This window comes from Pundamilia nyererei, unplaced genomic scaffold (genome assembly GCF_000239375.1).
Source record: "Pundamilia nyererei isolate P.nyererei 1_Seehausen unplaced genomic scaffold, PunNye1.0 scaffold00043, whole genome shotgun sequence".
Taxonomy (NCBI): domain Eukaryota; kingdom Metazoa; phylum Chordata; class Actinopteri; order Cichliformes; family Cichlidae; genus Pundamilia; species Pundamilia nyererei.
This window is the reverse complement of record NW_005187444.1, coordinates 2,864,063-2,882,601: the sequence shown is the minus strand read 5'-3', so window position 1 is coordinate 2,882,601 and position 18,539 is coordinate 2,864,063. Positions and strand designations below refer to the sequence as shown.

The window sequence follows — 18,539 nt, the reverse complement described above, 5'->3', positions numbered from 1 at the left end:
GGTTTTGAAACATCTCCCCTTGCATGTCGTGTGCAGACAGCAGACGATTGCTCAGTTTAAACAGCATCTGTTTCCTCTGTAACTTATTGGCAGGTTGGTTCAAAGAAAGTTCATGACAAACATCTCTGACATTTCTGTAGCCTTTATTTTAGGAATGGAAAACTATTTAAAAATGACATCACATATATAAAAAGAAAATTCTAAACAGTCACATGTTTGCGAGTGTAACGCAGGTCTTAAATACAGATTTCACTGTAACGGTTTACCTGGCCTTTCATTAACGTCTGTCAAAATTATGCTCGTGCCTGAAATCCATGCACACGGCATAGTCTGACCCCAAACGTATATTATCTTCAAGCAGAGAACATGCAGAACAAAAATCAATTGTTGCTTTCTAACTTTTAAACCATTTCCCCCTTCTTAATGTGTCAATCCAATAGCCACATCCACAGTAAACAACTTGCAAAATGAAAATAGACTGTTATTCTAATGAAACGATATACATGCTGACTGGAAGGTGTTACAATCACATTTTCATTTTGTGACACGAGGTCAAAACACCGCCACCTTTACCAACTAGCACCAAATATGTAGAAAACACTGCATTTTTTCCTAATAAGCATCAGGAACCTTTAGAGGGTGTTTAAAAGATTGTGCTGTGTAGCCTGTGCCCCTTTATCCCTGTGTGACATATCCAAGCACAGTTTGTGTTGGTGTGTTCGGTCACTGAGCTGAACTGTGGCCGAACTCGGTTTTCACTGCATCCACTAGAAAACTGAGCTCATTGCACAGAGTCTCGTAGCGATAGGCCATGCGGATTTGTGCTACATTTGTCCGCCTGATGTCATTGCCCTTCGGTCCATCCTGTAGGTAGTTGGGCCCAATGAAGTGTTTCTTCTCCTATAGGGAGCACGGTTAAAAAGATGTAGGTTGGAAAGTTGCAAATAGATATAATATTTCCAGAATTAACTCATTGTGGAGTTTGAATTTCATTTAAAAAAAAGAGATTGCACAGAATAAATATGCACTCAATGAAGTCAGGACTATTGGACTGTCAGACATTCTCTTATCTAGCTTTTCAGTGGTAATAGGATCGGTACTAATCTGAAGGACATATTTTAGGGTTCTTCTTGGATGTGCCGATTGACATTTTTGTGAGCAATAAAGTTTTTTCGAAAGAAATTACTGGAATATTGTAGAATTTTGGGAAATTAGTTAGCTTTCAGTAAGTCTGCACTGCTATTTAGTGCCTCAAAAAAGTATTTGACCCCTCATTTGGGTTACACAAAGAGAACCCAAATACAGCAAAAAAGCAGTTTTTAAATGATGATTCCATTTATTAACACAAAAACAAACCTATCTGACCCTATGTGAAAAAAGTAATTACCCCTAAACCTAATAACTGGTTGTTAACTACAGTCAGTCATTAGCAATAACTGGCAATGAGTCTTTCAAATCGCTGTGGGGAAATTTTTGTTCACTCTTCGTTGCTGATTTGCTTTAACTGAACATGAACAGCGTGTTTGAGGTCATGCCAAAGCAACTCAATTGGATTTAAGTGCAGACTTTGATTGAACCGCATTAAAACCTTTGTCTTAGTATTTTTGAGCAGTGCAGCTGTTGGTGTGTTTGAGATCATCATCCTGCTGTTTAAACCCAAGTCAGTTTGAACTTCAGGGCATGAACTGATCTTTTATTAATAATGAAAAGTCATCCAGCTCCTGAAGAAGCAAAGCAGCACCAGACCACCACCTTTATATGTGACTGTTTGTATAAAGCATTTTTTTTAATGAAATGCTGTTTGTTTTACACCAGAAGTAACAGGATTTCAAACTTCCAAAAAGTACTGCTTTTGTCTTTTTAAACAACCCTGGCAGCAGATCAACTTGAGTTCATGTTTATTACAAAAGTTTGGGACAAAAAAATAAAGAAGTTTTTAGTTTATCTATTATTTTATCCATTGTATCTGTTTTCAAACGCATCATTTTACAATAAGGACTTTTAAAGAGAGCATCCCCCAAGCACAGAAGGTCTGACCTTACCTCATGTGAGAGGCCGCTCTGCAGGACACTGTTCCTGGCAATCTCACACAAATCACAAGTGCTCAGCTTCCACAGCTGAGCTGCAATGGCATACTCCTCCATCAAGGCCTCCTGAAACGTTTAAAAAAAAACTGATATTAACAAATGAAATGTTATGATTGGGCTGGCAGGTCTATTTGTACAGCACCCTTCAAGAAGAGAGAAATTTCTTGTATTTCTCTGTGCACCACATACTGACAGTGATTACTCAATTAGTCTCACAGATGTCACCAGACTGGAGCAAATCACTGTGATCAAAGTGACTGTGAAACGGTAAATAAAATATTCTCCTGTGTTTCTGACCTTGGTGTAGTGGAACTGCATGGGGTCGTCGGTGGACAGGGACACACACAGGCCCTTGTGCAGAAACTCTCTCAGGGGGTTCTTGGAGTACTCCAGGAACAGGCTGTTGTTGCTCAGTGGAGACATGGCAATTGGGACCTGGGCCAGGTAGTATAGATACTGCAACACTGGGCTCTGGGGAGGAGACACAACATAGTAATGTGAATAGAACGATTTTGTTTTGTTATTTTCATTTTATTTGTGGGAAAACTAAATGAAATTACAAGCAGAACAAGTAGAAGTTCATGGGAAACGTTTTGTAGATGGTGCAGACACGCAAGTCTTCCTAATTATAAGAAGTTATTCAAAACTAAGCGTTAAATCAATATTGACTTTCTCATCAAAATTCAAAAGGTTTTTGTCCTGCAAAGTTTTTGAGTTGTCATATTGTCTTTTTTTCCTTGCAGATGTGCATAAGTAGATGACAAGATGTTTAAATGGTGCTTTTAGAAACCATATCTTATGTTATGACACAACAAACCTTGGGCTATGGAGCCCAGAAGATGGCAGCACTCCCCTCTCTCTCTGTGACAGAGAAAAAGCTTTAAACATGCACTCTGGAAAGTGCTTGTATGGAGGATGTGTCCATGTAAACTGACATAACTGACTGGAGCAACATGTAGCCACATTCCTCGCACAGGCATTTGGAAGTTAAGGGCTGCAGCGCTAATCTTAGCAACATTTGTCATACTAATCTAATGTCGTCTGTGTGCAATAATGCAACGTGTTCCAAATTTGAGCAGTATTGAAAACATGATGCAATTATTAGAGAATGTGATTAACTGTTTTAAATCTTTCCTACATATTTATACATGCAGTGTTTAACCTCATCTGTTGGCTGTTTATTTTTCTCTTCACATTTAGTTGGATATTATATTACACAGCAGGAACTTCTCTGGTGTTTAGATATCAACTGGATGGTAAATGGTATTCTACCCAACACATCTTACTCAAACAAGCTGTTTTTGTTCTCCTATGAGCACATTGGAGAGGGACTAAAATGTGACAGCTAAAAACAAGCACTCGTGTGGATTAGCGTGTCACTGCTCGTTACTGATGGACCTGTTTGCAGAAAATATCATCTGCCAGCATCTTGTGCCATCAGCAAACACAAGACGCTGAGTATCAAACCTCAATATGATTTTAAGGTTTTAACCTTCTTAAGGTTGAGTCCATGGGAGATGTTGTCAGCTGTCAGGAAGGCGGAGACAAGATGAGTGATGGAACCCGCCTCTCCACAGTGGGGACGGAACAGGAAGGTGTTCAGTCCTCTTTGCCTGTAGAACGATCCATAGTTACTTTGTGCACTACTACATGGAAGCCATGTAGCATTAAATGAGACTAATGGGCAGGGCTTACTTGCGGAGGTTGTTGAGAACCATTATGTTGGCATACATGTAGAACAGATAATAGGTGTAGGGAGGATTGTCATCTGTGGTCCATGCCTCAGGCTTCGGGCTCTTGTAAGAGAACATGTGGTCGCTGTGTTTAGATTCGTCATCCACGCTGTCAAATCCCGTCACCTACAGGAAAACAGATTCATATCAGCACATTTGCAAACATAAAGTATATATAACACAACACTGAAATGAATGGACAGACGTGGATACATTTGTTTGTTTCCTTGCAGTTTATTGAAACAATGAATCATTTCATTCACCAAAACGAGCTCCAAAGTTTCTAAGAAAATGTCCTTTGGACTGAGGAGAAAGAACTGGAGCTTTTTGGCCACCCACATCAGCTCTTTGTTTAAAGGAAAAATGAACCCTTATTAGAGAAGAACACCAAGCCTACTGTGAAACATGTAAGGGGATACTTTTGTTTTGGGGCAGCTTTGTTTCATCTGACACAGGAAACATATAATCTGGGCAGAGCACAATGAAGTCCAGAGAGTACCAAGGCATGCTGGTGTGAAAAATACTGCCCAGTGTCAGAAAGCTCAGCCTCAGTCGCAGGTCATGTATAGCTGGGAATAAAACTTTGGACTATTCTTAAATGGCACTCCATGAGACAGGATCTTAATCCTATTAAGCATCTATGGAAACATCTGAAAGTGCAGTGTGGAGTCAGGATCCTTCAAACATGAGGGAGTGGGCTAAACTACCTGTTGTTTGGAAATGCAAACGTCTTATTGTGAAGTACAGAGATCACTTGTTGGTACTGACAACTGTAAACGGTGTTGCCACAAAGTATTATATTAAGGCCACCACCTTGTTTTTTGTCCTGTCATTTACATTTTGTTAAGTAGCATAAAATAATCATCTGATTCTTATGTAAGCTGATATAAGAATCAGATGATTATGTTTTTTGTTTATTTAATTGTGGAAAGGTACCATTACATTTTTCATGTCTGTATATGGTTGCTGTTGCACATTAGAACTTCTCCCTTTTGACACTTACATATTTTAAGAACACGTGGACTGCTTTGTGCTTTTGAGGGTTGATTGTAGCCTCAAAGAGGGGGCGGAACACATTCTCCAGTATCTTGGCAAAGCTTGGGATTAATTTCTTTGACTTGAAAATATCACTGCAAGACAAGATAAGCGAATTTAACCCATCTTCCTGCATGTGACACAAACATTTTACAGTTTGTTTGCTTATTGAAAACAGCTGACTGAGAAGTGTAATTATTCAGAACCCAATTATGCTGGATTTAGCCTTCAGTTGATGCTTACTAAATCCTGGGCACTTGGATCATCCATCTCATGTTGGGCGAGTGGACCTTATGCTGGATGAACCACGTCGCTAGGCTCTCCCACTCGCTCGCAGAGCGGCCGTAAATTGACAGACGGGGCTCGGCATGTTGGTATTTGCTCTCCTCCAGCTCCCCGGCCACTTCCTGAAACGGATAACAAACCACAGGAAGAAACAGGATGTTTCTTGATAAAGCAGAAGTGACTAGTTGTAACTGCCCAGTGGACAGATATGGCAACACTGTTTCCAAGTTTCAGCAAAGTGCTTTTTACTGCATATTCCAAAGCATCGCTTAGATGAGCAGCACTACCAGTGCGTGTGAGGCATATATATATCTTATTCCAATTCATAATGAATATGACTCAAATCTTTGTACGTGTAGCAACATTTGATTGTATCAAAATGTCACAGTGACTCAGCATGCACAATACCAGGGCCTTAAAAAGTAAAAGCAGCTTTGTGGAATTTAGTCATTGTTCATTTGATTATTTATGTTTGGGCTTTTTCCACAGTGATGTCATAATGTCTAGAAAAAAATATGGGAACAAAACTGGGAACATCCTGAACATATGAGTTAGCATCTTATAATTGAATCTCTGGGGATGGTGGCCCGTACTTCATTGCTTTAACTGTAGCCAGATTATATCCAGGTCAGTTTCCTCCTTTTCTGTGGGATCAGTTCAAGTTGCACTGATAAAAATGTCAAATGTAGTCAAACAACAGGCTACAGTTTCAAGTTTAAACATCAGTAAATGCACTGTTTCCCACACATAGGCTTTATTAGGTCACGCCTCATATTTGTTGGCTTGCTTTAGCATTTTGTATTTTTGTATATCTTTTGTCTGAATGGGGAAAAAAGGCCTTCATGCTTTCCATGGCCGCTGGCTCTACTAACTAGTTGTCCTCATTATTATTCAGTTGCTAACAGGATCTTGTAAAGCTCAATATGAGGCTGTAGCTCTCATTGGTAGTGCTTGTTCTGCACTGTAGATCAACTGGCACACTGAGACTGCAAACCAGGACTGTACATCTGTAGCGCTAAATGAATTTATACTTAATAGAGATTCACTTGAGAAGCAGCTGATAATGTCCTTCAGTTATCTGTCTCAAAGAGACTGACAGAAGAAAAGTATAAAAGTCATTATTTAATTGTTGAATTGCATCTGTGCCTCCTATTTTGTCACCATCTGGATCTGAACATGAATAATGTAAAGTTGTTCCTTTTTTTGTTCTCCACCTTGGCTATTTACGCGTGTCAAACATGACAGGCCAAAACAAGAGCAAATAAATTCTGCATGTAGTTTGGTGCCTTTACATAATTTCAGTTTAACTACAGCTAAGCAGGCCTTCAAGTGGTTTTAGTGCTTTAACTCATACTATACCTTAATGAGACGTGCAAAGTATTCTCCTTTGATGTAGTTGTCCGCTTTCAGGTAAATCTCCCGCAGTTCGCTGGCCCCCACAGGGTTGTATTTTGAGTTGAACTTATCAAACCGATGAAAGGTTTGCCTTCCCTAGAAGGATAATCGATCGGTCAGACAGTGAGGCTCATGCAGCGCAGTGGCGATCACAACATTTTCATTTCATTAAAGGGACTGCAGTAGAAATTAACAGGAACTGTTAAGCTGTTTGTAAAGATAAACAACCAAACGGTCATTTATAGTCACTGAGTTATTGCCTCAACTGTTTGCATCAAGGACAATTTCTATTTATACAAGGTAATGCTGACATAGGAACAAGTAGAAAGCTTTGAGTTCTCTTACAGCGTGCACGTCCAGAGAGTCTACAGTGAGGTCGTACGGGTCCATGTGGAGGCTGTCAAAGACCTCCTTGAGTGTGAGCTTCTTACTGCCTTTTTCCAAGACCACTCGATCTGCTTCAGTCTGGTATGTGGTCTGTATGAATCTCAGCAGATGCTTCTGGTTCATGCAAGCGGCCGCATGTATATGTGTGTCCACCTGTGTTTGACACAAGTCAGACAGTGGCACGGGGCTTACTGGACAACTCACAGCATCCCTATAAAGTGATATTTATTTATACTGAGAGCACTAAAGTTATGAATAGCTTCTGCTCTAAGTGCGTCAGCCCCTCTCCTCTGTCTGGGGCATCGCAGACTGAGCAGAAAGATTTCAGCCAACCTTTCTAACGTTGTAGAAGTCTCTGTGTGGGACTCTTTTCAGCTCTTTTAGCTCCGCCATTTCATTCAGCATTTCATGCAGGTAGAATTTGGAGCCCAGGAAGTTCAGCCTTCTGTGGCAGTAGGATTTTCTGCGAAGCAAAATAACGAAACAGTTACGAGTAAAATGTAATAAATGTCATTCGGTATCAGTCAAAAGGTTCGTAATGTCAATCTGTTAGAAATATTGACTAAGCTTTTGCACTCACGTTGGGCCGTCAGCTATCATTGCAAGTACATGGCTCAGGTCTATAGCAAAGGTCTCGAGGTCGGGGTAAGGAAGGCTGTAAGCTTGCTCTTGTTTCAGGGCCTCAGCACTCTCATAAACATGAATTATACCATCCTTTATCTGCAGCTCATAGTTCAGGTCTTCAGGAATACCCTCCATGGAGTATGGGTCCTCTCCTTCACGAGGGTAAGGCCAGATGTCTGCAGATGATGACAGCAGCTCAATCACAAGTTATTTCACATTTGCAAAAACAGTCGCTCTTTGAAGTGTTGGTTGTAGAATAAAGATTCTTATAGTGTATTTTTCCTTATTTTCTACCAAATACAAATATACTGTTAAATTAATAATTGCTCCTATTGAATACTGGCAATTTTAAATAAGGATGTCAGCCTCATCAAAGAGAGCAAATATCCTTAATGCCTTCATTTCAGGCTCAAAGCCCTGGCCACACACCTGTTATTTAGACCTTCTGTTTATGAGGGAGATCCGATCAGAAGAAAGACTGTGTGAGGGCAGGTAAAGGAGCTAAGATGGCTTGTTTCACACATTGAGATGTACCCAGGGGCTGAGATAAAGAAGTATTGTTTTGAAGTGTGCAAAATCATGCAAAGCTTCTCTGGTGAAGTGTAAGAATACAAAAACAGGAACTGGAAATGAGTCGAATAGACCTCTGACATTTGAATGAAATGATGGCTAGTAGATAATTCCAACAAGTCTTTCTCTTGACTCATTTGAGGTCAGTTTTTTTAGGCTCTGTGTCAGGCATCGCCCAATCAGGTTTGAGCTCTGATATTTCCATGCCTGTATAACCTTCCCAGTGTATTCAGGAAGGGTGAAATTATACAGTATCTTTTATTTATTTTTCACTTAAACCTAAACTTTGGCTTTTAATTATGACTGAGTTTTGTTTTGTTCTCTTTGTGTGTTTGTTTTACTTTTTATTTTGTACAGCAAGTAACAGCAAGTGATTGAACTTAACCTTAAATGTATCAAAATGAGCAAAAATTATAACAAATAGTAAGATAATTTAAGGCCGGTAAACTTTATTACACTGGAGTTATATTTAAGATTGTACATTTTCTTTATCTGTTGTCTGGATTATTCTCAGGTTCTGTTTCTGACGACATTATCTGTTGTCAGAAACAGGCTGACTGACCTTGGCTCACAGACACTTCACACCATCTCTGGCACACATACAGAGAGGTCTTAAATTAGATCTGCATAGAATAGGTGGCACACAGTAAGTTTTATCTTTATCTCCAATACACAACTAAACATCAAATCATTCGTGAGTTGTTTAAACTGGTCTGAGCACTTTTATTGAATATTGGAGTTGGCATCCTTCGTAAGTTTAATATTGTTTCTGCTCTCTGTGTGAATTGTTTGAGGTTAACGGTGAACTGAAACCTGAACCTTTAATATTAATGGCCTTGCTCCTTTTCCTCTCCATGTCGGAGTATTTCATTGGTTAAACAGCTGAGCTGGTTAAACACCTGCACTTGCGCATGTTGTACATAACCTCTTGCTGTGTGTGAGCGAGTAGATGGAAAATTACAAAACGTGCACTTTTGCAGGAAGATTAAATTGGACATTTTTGACACCAAAAAGGAAAAGTTTAGTAAACCTGGCAGGACTTCATCCTCTTCTAGCCACCTCTCATTTTCAGCATTTCGCAGGAACAGTGCTGTGGTCCTTGGAAATCGGTGGTAGGCCAGCCTGGAGTACTTCTCTCGGATGAACAGGGCTTTGAGGAGACCCTTGGTTGCTTGCTCATAGTCCTCAACTGTGATCTGGAAACATTGTGAGGTTGTTAAATTTTGACTTTTGTTTGTGTTTAACGACGGTGTCTTAAAGGTTCAAGATGGCCTTTAAAGAATAATCTATTTAAACTATGGCACCGAGCTAAATGAAGGATCTCTCCTGTTGCCCTGTCAGCTTACAGCCATCAATGAAGTTTTAACAAGAAAAGAACAACTGTCATGTTTTTCTTTTTCTTGTGTGAAAATGTCATTTTATAAGTATAGAGTGGATCGACTTTTTAATTCTGGGTAAAAACATGTCTCTCATAGGCCAAACATGCATTTTACCACATCATTGGTCTGAATTTAAAAATCAGTTGTTTTTCATGGTATATTTCCTCACAAGGCTGTGGTCCATCTTTTATATTTCAACATATGGACTAGTCTCGTTGATTACCCCTGCACAGTAATCTCCACTGATGGTAACTCTCTGGAAGTCTGGGAAGGAGTCTGAAAGCAAAGATTCAGCAGTGGCGGGTGTTTGCGCTGGGGTAGGTGTCCAATCAGGAGGCATCTGCAAAGATACCGACTGTGACCGCTTCAACTTGAAACTCTTCTTCCTAGTTACACAGAGGGAAAAAAAGCAAGCACTATTTATGCTGAGTATTTTTTGATGGTTTTATTTGTTCTTTTTTGTCTATCCAGAAAGAGAGACATGTTCAGTTAAGCATGTTTCTAATCCATACCTCTTAACTGACTCCTGAGACTGCTGTTCAGCCATCTCTTTTTGCAGCTCCTTCTCTCTAGTCTCTTTCAGACCAATGGGACAGTCTTCTGGGACAGTGAACAGAGCCAGAGTATCCTTGCTGTCTTCCTCCTTCAGAGCAGAGGCGTACACCTTCTCTGCCATCAGACGAACCCTCTCATCCACCTCGTGTATTGACACTTTTGGGAAAAGGCGTGGTAAATCTGAAAAGTATTGAGAACATTTTTTTAGCAACTACCTGTATTTTTCTTACCAGTAAAAGTAGTGTTTAAAAATGTAATCTAATCATATTTCAGAATGCTTCTGTCATTCCAATACTGGTCATTATTAGTCGGAGTTATGTCATAATTATGTTTGAAATCTAAAATGGAACAAAATACTGACATGTTATAACTCGTCTCATAAACGGGTTTAAATATGGGAGTGCTTAAAGAAGAAATAACATTATCTTAGTAATGACAGTAAACATAAATACCAGAAACATAACCCGGAGTGAGGACGGTTGGTTGTGGAGCTGTTTTCCAGCTTCTCATTTCAACACACAGACCAGAGAATGTGTCTTGAGTGGTGTTGGAATTAAATAATTTGCAGTGCCTCAATAATGCTATGCTTTTTTATTAATAAGAGTTATAAAGTCATATAGTGTAGTATTGAGTGGACACAGTCCTGAAAAATAAAGGCATTAGATCATGTGTCCTTGGGGAGTAGAAAGCTGTAGACGCTCGCTCACACTTGCCTTGGAAAAAGTAGATAAGAGGGGACCATCCCTAGTGGAAAGTTATTGAGACACTGTTGTTTAGACTAGAATAAGAGAGCTTCTGTAATAAAACTGTTGTGTCATGCAGGACGCATCTCCCTTCTAGAAGTATTGTGAAAGAGAAATAAAGTGTTAAATGGTCTACTGAGCAGTGTTTTGTCTTCCATCGGATGCCTCTGAGGAATCAAAAGAACTCAGTGAAGTGTTGATCGTTGACAGTGGCTAACTCGTGTTTCAGTGCTTGCTGCCAGTGCAACAGGTAAGTTACAGTAAACAAACTTGTGTGTCCAAGTCTGGCCGCGTGTTCTGAGAGCACACCGCACTGAGGACGGTATGTGACAGCAGGAAAAGCAACAACACTGAAAGCTCCTGCTTACACAGTGCACCTCTGTCGGTGCATCGCCGCGTGTTAATTAGATGTGACTGAAGGGCTGTGATGATAAGCAAGATATTTTTCTGTAGGAAATATCATGTTGATGGAACTTGTGAAACCACAGCTGCGTAAACGTTTGCAAAACAAAAATTACATAATGATTCGTTAGGTTGTGTTTATTTATTTTTATTATTTATGGTTGTCATCATCCTTACTGGTATATTGTGACACCATTAGTTTCATGTTTATTTTGTAATAAGTAATATACAGTCAGCGGGCACTTCATTGGGTTGCACCTCGTTCCAGGTTGGAACAACTTTAACTCTTTGTGACACGCATTCAACAAACTGCTGGAAACATTCCTCAGAGATTCTGGTCCATATTGGCTTCATAGCATCGCACAGCTGCTGTAAATATGGAGGCTACCAATCTGTTCCACCACATCCCAAAGGTTCCCTGTCGGATTAAGGTCCGGGGACTGTGGAGGCTGTTCGAGTGCAATGTGGTCAAGAAATGAGTTTGAGATGATCTGAACTCATGCTGCACTATCCTGCTGCAAGCCACCATCAGAAGATGGTACATTGTAAACTTTACACTGTAATACAGGCATTTAAATGGTCAGCATTTAAACGCATTACTGTTTAAAATGTAGTGTTTCAGTAATGATAAGTTGTGCTACATCATTACTCCACCACCATTACTTTGACCCACTGATCCAAGGCAGGATAAATCGGTGCTTTGATGGTGTTTATGCTAAAAAACCGAGACAGACCAGGCAACATTTTTCCAGTCTTCTGTTGTCCACTTTTGATGACCATGTGTGAACTGTAGCCTCAGTTTCCTGTGGCACCTGGTGTGGTCTTATTTGCTGTTGGCTTCCTATCAGCCTGTAGCAGCCTGGCCATTCCCCTCTGATTTTGCCCAGAGAACTGCCGTTCAAACCACCCTCTGTGAACTCTACAGATATATGTGTGGGAAAATCCCAGAAGAAAAGCGGCTTCAAAAATACTCGCCTGTCTGGCACCAACAAACGTGCCACATTCAAACATGTGGAAAAGCACAGCTGTTGAAGTTTATATTATCATTGCCGCTGCAGTTTGCCCTGGGAAGTCAGTCTTTCCTTATTTTGACATTTACCATGTAATATTATCAGAAGGTTAGTTCAGGCTCATGCAAATATTGATTGGCTTATGTTACATTGTAGCAGGTTTGCAAGGGTGTCAGACTTGATACAGGTCTGCTATTGAATGGTAGGCATGAGTAAAGTACATTCAAGAATCTTCAGACAGATATCCTGTATGTAGTTCACAGGATTTTTCCAGGCTTGTAAATGGAAAGGAAATATTTGACCCCGTTGTTAGAGCAGCAGTTATGAGCATGCCATCATTTTGGTTCTCAAGGCTTTTTGGTGGGAAACAGTCAAGTTTATTTGTATTAATCTCATTCTCTCATACATGCATGGCATGCTATTTCTGAACTCAGGACCCCCTGATCTTGTATTTTCAGCAGATGAATGACAGAAGATTGGTTTTGTATTTTTTAATAGCTTCTCCCCCTTGTTTAATTCCCACAGTGTGACAGCTACTGTTGCTACCCAACATCCCATCATCAGTCGAGATGTTTGGATATTCTGATCACCGTGTCATCACTGTGGATATTAACGCTGCAGTCCATGGGGGTCACTGGGACACATCCAGAATATATCCGTGTGAGGATACTGGAATCAACAAGCACACGATAGCACATGCAGCTCCAGTGTATCAGATGCCAAACTTTTCAGCTGCACACTGCATCCCTACTGGTTTACACAACACTCTGTCTGAAACCTGTGAGTGATCTGGAATTCTTCACAGATGATACCGTTAACATTTGCCCTCACACTGACACGCTTGCTGCCTGTTCCTTGGCTAGCACATTTTGGGAGCTGCTGTTTCTGATGAGCCTTTCAGCACGTGTACTCTCTCCCTGCTGGAACAGCTCAACAGTCTCTTGGATGACCTTGATGTATTACACACCCCAGTTATAAAAACCTAACATTCACAAAGCCTCTGACTATGTTGGAAACGTCAATTAAACTGAAATTCTGAAATATTATGATAAAATTTCAATTTTGGAATGATTTTTAAGTTTTCAGTGTGTAACACAAAAAGAAAATAAAATCAATAAAATGTGCCAGTATTTTATAATACTCACTTATAGTATATATAAATATCCACCTGTTTCCTCAGCTAAAGACTGCTGCACTTATAGCATCGCTCAGAAAGTCAAATCTAGCTGCTTCTGTGCCTCGGGCAGTAGCCACTGAATAAACATCTTTGAAACTCTTCTTTGAAATTACTCTTTGAATAGTTGTCATCACATTTCATAGTTGTTGTTTTTTTAATAGAAACATAAAATCAGTAGGGGTAGCACTATCTGTCTCTTACCTTCTGTCGTGATTTGGGCCATGTTTGGCTCTTTCAGTCTCTGCCTGTTGAGTCAGGTATTTCAGCTTTCACGTATCTGGTTCTGTCTCTTGTGGACCCCTTAACTCTTAGCTTTGGCACTGCCACTTCTACAGGTATGGCACTCAGTGGCAGGACTTACAAAACATCTGAGTGGTGCTGACACAACACCTATGTAAACTGTCCTGAGTTCTGGTGACTGTATATTGCTCGTGTCTGTGATGCTTCTCTTCAGGGTTTTCTCTCTGACTGACTCTGTCGGGCTTTGCTCTGCTGTTTATTTGGTCCACTGCCTGTATGTATGATGCAGCTGCTAGTTGTTGTTGTTGTATTGAGTGTCCTTCTATCTCTATTTTAGGGTATTGAGCGCGTCGGGGTAACATGGGGTGCTAATCCAAGCTGGTATGTCACAACTGGCTGCTAACATGTGAGCTCTGATCTGTGATATGGGGCAGTAGGGCAAAAAGTAAGTACTGGCAGCTACAGTCACTGTGTTTACCATGTAAACACTAAAGTAAGGGGGAAAAGCCATCAAACCTAGCTGGCCCTGTAGGAAAAAGTAAAGGTCTCCTCTTGCTAAATTATTAATTAACTGTGAGTAACAGACTTCTTGGAAAACTGAGTTCATGTTCACGAGCCACACCCAGGCGTGACAACAGCCAGACCTGCTGAACCAATAAATCAATTATAGAGGTATGTTAGCAGGCTAGAGACCTCAAATTTAAAGAAAATGGCACCGCCCACCACGCCTCACCAGAGTTATGCAGCCAGACAATGATCCAAAACACACCAAGTAGTCCCTTTTACATACTATTAGAGATCATTCATAAAAGCATTTGTGTAGCAAAGAATCTGAAGAACACGAGTATGAACTTTACTGCAGTAAAAGGAAGCACATTGCTGGTGACAGTCCATCTTTGTATGCAAATTATTTAGTGGTTTGGTTAGTTGGAATCATCTGTTCACTGCCCTCACTTTTATCACACCTATAAGGAGCGCGCACTGTTCAAAAAAGCCACTCAAGGTTGCAGACAGCAGACAGTTTAACTTTAAGTGGTGTGTGAACAGATGCGTGATAAACCGTGTAATAGCTGCATTTGAATACGTGGGAGTGAGACGAATGCCTGTGTTTAGTGAGATCGCTGTTTGTTGTGCTTTTGTATATTATGTTTGTCCTGCATGGTTTTATTTACTCACCCTTTCCCATGCATGGTGTCGACTGTTGCTTCAAAAGGGCCATGTTGATTTTCTTACTCATTTTGAGTTGATCTAGAAGAAACAAAGCTTGAATAAATAACACTGCACACATATGTTGTTCAGTAAGGCAGCATTTACTCAAACTTGACATTGGTTAAAGTTGTCATTTAATGGCTCCTAGCAAAGCAGTACAGCCTTATCTCGCATCACAATCTCTTCTTCCTTACCTTTGTTTGCTTGAGTGACGGTCACACCCAAAGTCACACCCCGAGGACCATGATTTTACACAACTTTGACTTGACTGTTTGAGTTATCGTAGTTTTTGAAATGCTCGTGTATTATGCTCAGATTTAACTTGGAATTTGTTGAAAGGAAGTCAGTGAACTGGAAAGTGGGGAGGTTTGCGTCAGGAAGGACAAAAAGTCTGTGACAAGTCAAACATGGAGATCATCAAGAATGAGATTTCCATACCGGAGCGTCTCTGGTACTGTTAGCGGACAGGGTGACGGTGCAGACTGTGCTGCTGTTGGCCAATGTGGCAACCCATAAAGGGAGGAGCCAAAAGAAGAAGTTGAAATGCATTACTTGTATTTGGAGTGTTCACATATCATGTTAAAAAGAGGAAAGTTTTAGGGATCATCAGACAATATTTAAGCTCCCATTTTTGTTTAGCTTTGGTTTGTTTAGCTTTGGTTTGGTTTTATATGAGCAGTTAGTTTTGTTTATTACTTTGTTATTTTATGTTGCCATCATAAATTGAATGTAGCTGTTTACTTGACATATTTTAAGGGACTGGAACTCTAATTTGACTTTTGTAAAATGAAGTATTTTGTGTTTTGGGCAAAACGTTAGTTAAAAAAACAACAACAACAAAACGTCCCACTTAATTTGTTTTGTTTGCATTGAACAACTGTCATTTCAGTAAATTGCTGACAAAAACTGCTCTAACCAGTATGGCCATTGTTGGGACACCTTTGGGAGTGTCTTGTGCTGTGTGGAACCAAAATGAAGGAGGTGGATCCTTAATGCCTTTAGATTTGACTTGATAGAGTTCGTGGTTGCTTGATCAGATTGGAATCTGGGAAGTTTGGAGGCCAAATTAATGTCTTTGGCTGTTGTGTTTCACAAGCTTTTATTTTATGTTTTCTTAGTTTAGGGTTTATAATCCTATGTATACATTACACAACATTACATTACACACAGCTTTGCGTGTCTCAAAGTTCTATACCAGCATGCAGTGTCAGTGTTGTCACAACATCCATGTGAAAAGTCCTGTAGTCATTTTTTAGTATAAATTTTCCATTTACATTCATTTTAAACATGAACAATAGAATTAAAAAATATCCACATAATGCATTAGCAGTTAAAGACTGAAAAGAGCTCATTTCAGAAACATTTCTTTCCTGGTATGTGCAGACAGTTGCTGAGCATCAGATGCGAGTGCTGATTCTATAACACATTTTAACTACTTAACTATGTGTTGAAGTGTAACTTTAAAAAAAATTTTATTTCTCTATCACCAGTTCACACTCGTTATGAGAACTCCTTTTATAATTTCAGATTAAAGGCTACAACATCGTAAACTCAACTATCTAGCAGTTTTCTATGAAGAAGTATTTGGTGCCAGAAGGTAAAAAAAAGAAGTCATTTGTAACAGGAAGTGACATCTAATAGACCAGGCTCAGATATTGACAATGCCAACATGACTGAATCCTGTCAGCTGCCATCAGGTGTTATCTCAGTGTTGTAGCGGATTATACTTAAGGAGGTAGTCGTTTTTAGCTGTCTAGAAGAATTTGTCTAAAAAAATACAAAAATAATTGAATCATTAACAAATTACCTGATTGAAAGAACATGAATGAATAAAATCTGTCTGATATTCCAGATCTCACATAAAAGCTCAAGTTGTCACAAGCTAAAAGTAGCAATCATGTGGCTTCACAGTGGCTGCTCTCTGCCCAGCCTGGAGGTCACTGCAAACTCTCAGTACCTCAGCAGAGCTGGCAATATCATCAAGGACCACTCTCACCCCAGCAATCAACTGTTTGAACTATTACCGTCAGGCCGACAGTACAGGTCACATAAAACCAGGACAAACAGATTCAGGGATAGCTTCTTTCCCAGAGCTACCACCGTAGTAAATAAGCACAAAAACAATTGAACCTATTCCATACCGTCACTGTCATTATATTATGCTGCTATTCATACTGTCATTATATTAATGCTGCTATCCTGTATATATTGTACATACTATTGTTTGAGTACTTACGATTGTTTTTTTGTTCTTTTTATATTTTACATTATATTTATTATTGAAACTTGCACCAAGGGAGTGGCACTCCAATTTCGTTGTACTCTGTACAATGACAATAAAGGCTATTCTATTCTATTCTATTCTATTCTATTCTATTCTATTATGTTGCTTTGTTGGTGTAAATAGCCCAGAGAAAACAACAGCAAACCAGTGCAAAAACTCCAAAGGTATGTGCAAACTAAGCATTTCAAAGGAGATTCTGACAACTTGGTACTTGTGGGAAACTTGTCGTTGCCACAGTGTCTTCTTTGATGTGCATGAACTGTTCAAGCACGCACCATGTGCCATGCATAAACTCATCAGTGTCATTTGACTAGATCTGTATCACGGGTTCGTGTCTTTCTGGGGTGTAACGCAGTCTTGTATTTATTCCTCTACAACAGAGGAAACAGAATGAATACCACCCAGTCCTATTTTTAAGGCAATTAGTCGGCATCTAGTTTTGTTTGGGATTTTTCCATTTTTTATTTTTTTTGTATTAGTTAACTAAGACACATGTTGGTACCTGTTGGGAAATGTGTGGCTGCCGTACTTGATCAGGTTTGTTTTAGACTGTGTTGTAAAGAGAGCAAGAATACATCCACAGACATGCTGTGAATTCAACATTAGGAGCAAAGTTTCAGAATAAAAGAAAAAATTAACATTTTGATGTCAGGCAGCAGTGTTAACCACAGCTAATTGTTGCTAAAAAAAAAAGTTTGACTGTGCCTTAAGATTGCAGTTTAAGATATATCATTTATTTTGTTTTAATACCTACAGATGCTCACTCCTTTGGAAGCCAAAAAAGAAAAAAGAAAAAGAAATAGAAATATGCATCTTCATATTAAGATCTTTAATCTATATGCAAACTATATCTAGGTATGTCTGCCAGAGCTCACCATGCAAAGGAGGTAAGTGCTAAAAGCAATGCTGGTGTGTTGATAATGACATAAAGTTAATATAAACAATGGAAACACAAAGAATCATTATGACTGCCGTGTACTTACTGTTGGCAGGGCTTTGCACAAAGCTAAAACGTCCTGGGAGTGTAGAGAGCGTTGTCAGGTGTCAGCAGACTGAAGCCTTGTCAGTGCAGGTTCCAGCAGACACCGGCCTGGTTCGGGCTGTCACTGCCGGGTTGAAGTATGAAGGAGGTACAAAGTTGGTGTAGCAAACAAGGAAGTAATCTGCATCAGTGTTGTTTGGCAGTAGAGGAAGTGCAGGAGGAAGCGTTTGTATGAACAAGCAGTTCTGTGTCACTTTTTTTAAAAGCCTTGAGACTTCATAAGCCCCACCCCTCTTTGTCAACTTAAGTTGTATGTGTAATTCACTGGGCTGGCGACAAGTCACCGTCTCCTTTTAGGGTATTTGATTAGAGAAAGTGTGTGTGTGTGTGTGTGTGTGTGTGTGTGTGTGTGTGTGTGTGTGTGTGTGTGTGTGCGTGTGTG

At 39.8% G+C, this 18,539-nt stretch overlaps 1 protein-coding gene across 2 annotated transcripts; it reads right to left on the bottom strand.

Moving 5' to 3' along the window:
• Window positions 1-126: 126 nt before the first annotated feature.
• On the bottom strand, window positions 127-18,336 carry ampd3b (adenosine monophosphate deaminase 3b). 2 transcript variants are annotated; one of them, XM_005731526.1, is made up of 16 exons: window positions 18,099-18,336; window positions 14,799-14,870; window positions 10,008-10,230; window positions 9,719-9,881; window positions 9,147-9,312; window positions 7,503-7,722; window positions 7,256-7,385; window positions 6,881-7,075; window positions 6,500-6,631; window positions 5,099-5,262; window positions 4,824-4,950; window positions 3,783-3,946; window positions 3,580-3,700; window positions 2,385-2,558; window positions 2,043-2,153; window positions 127-900 (listed from the first exon to the last, which is right to left on the bottom strand). In XM_005731526.1, the coding sequence occupies exons 2-16, from the start codon at window positions 14,857-14,859 to the stop codon at window positions 724-726; spliced, it is 2,328 nt and encodes a 775-aa protein (XP_005731583.1). In that variant the 5' UTR covers window positions 14,860-14,870; window positions 18,099-18,336; the 3' UTR covers window positions 127-723. The 2 variants fall into 2 exon arrangements, with proteins under 2 accessions (XP_005731583.1, XP_005731584.1); XM_005731527.1 differs by lacking the exons at window positions 14,799-14,870; window positions 18,099-18,336 and adding an exon at window positions 13,584-13,874.
• Window positions 18,337-18,539: the final 203 nt, after the last annotated feature.

What these genes read in the sequence shown, in the direction of transcription:
- ampd3b (XM_005731526.1), bottom strand. Translation starts at nt 14,859, where the DNA reads ATGAGTAAGAAAATCAACATGGCCCTTTTGAAGCAACAGTCGACACCA. An exon ending in TCTCAGGAGTCAGTTAAGAG is followed by an intron (nt 9,882 to 10,007) that starts GTATGGATTAGA and finishes CTGTGTAACTAG; the next exon opens with GAAGAAGAGTTTCAAGTTGA. An exon ending in ACTTCTACAACGTTAGAAAG is followed by an intron (nt 7,076 to 7,255) that starts GTTGGCTGAAAT and finishes TGTCAAACACAG; the next exon opens with GTGGACACACATATACATGC.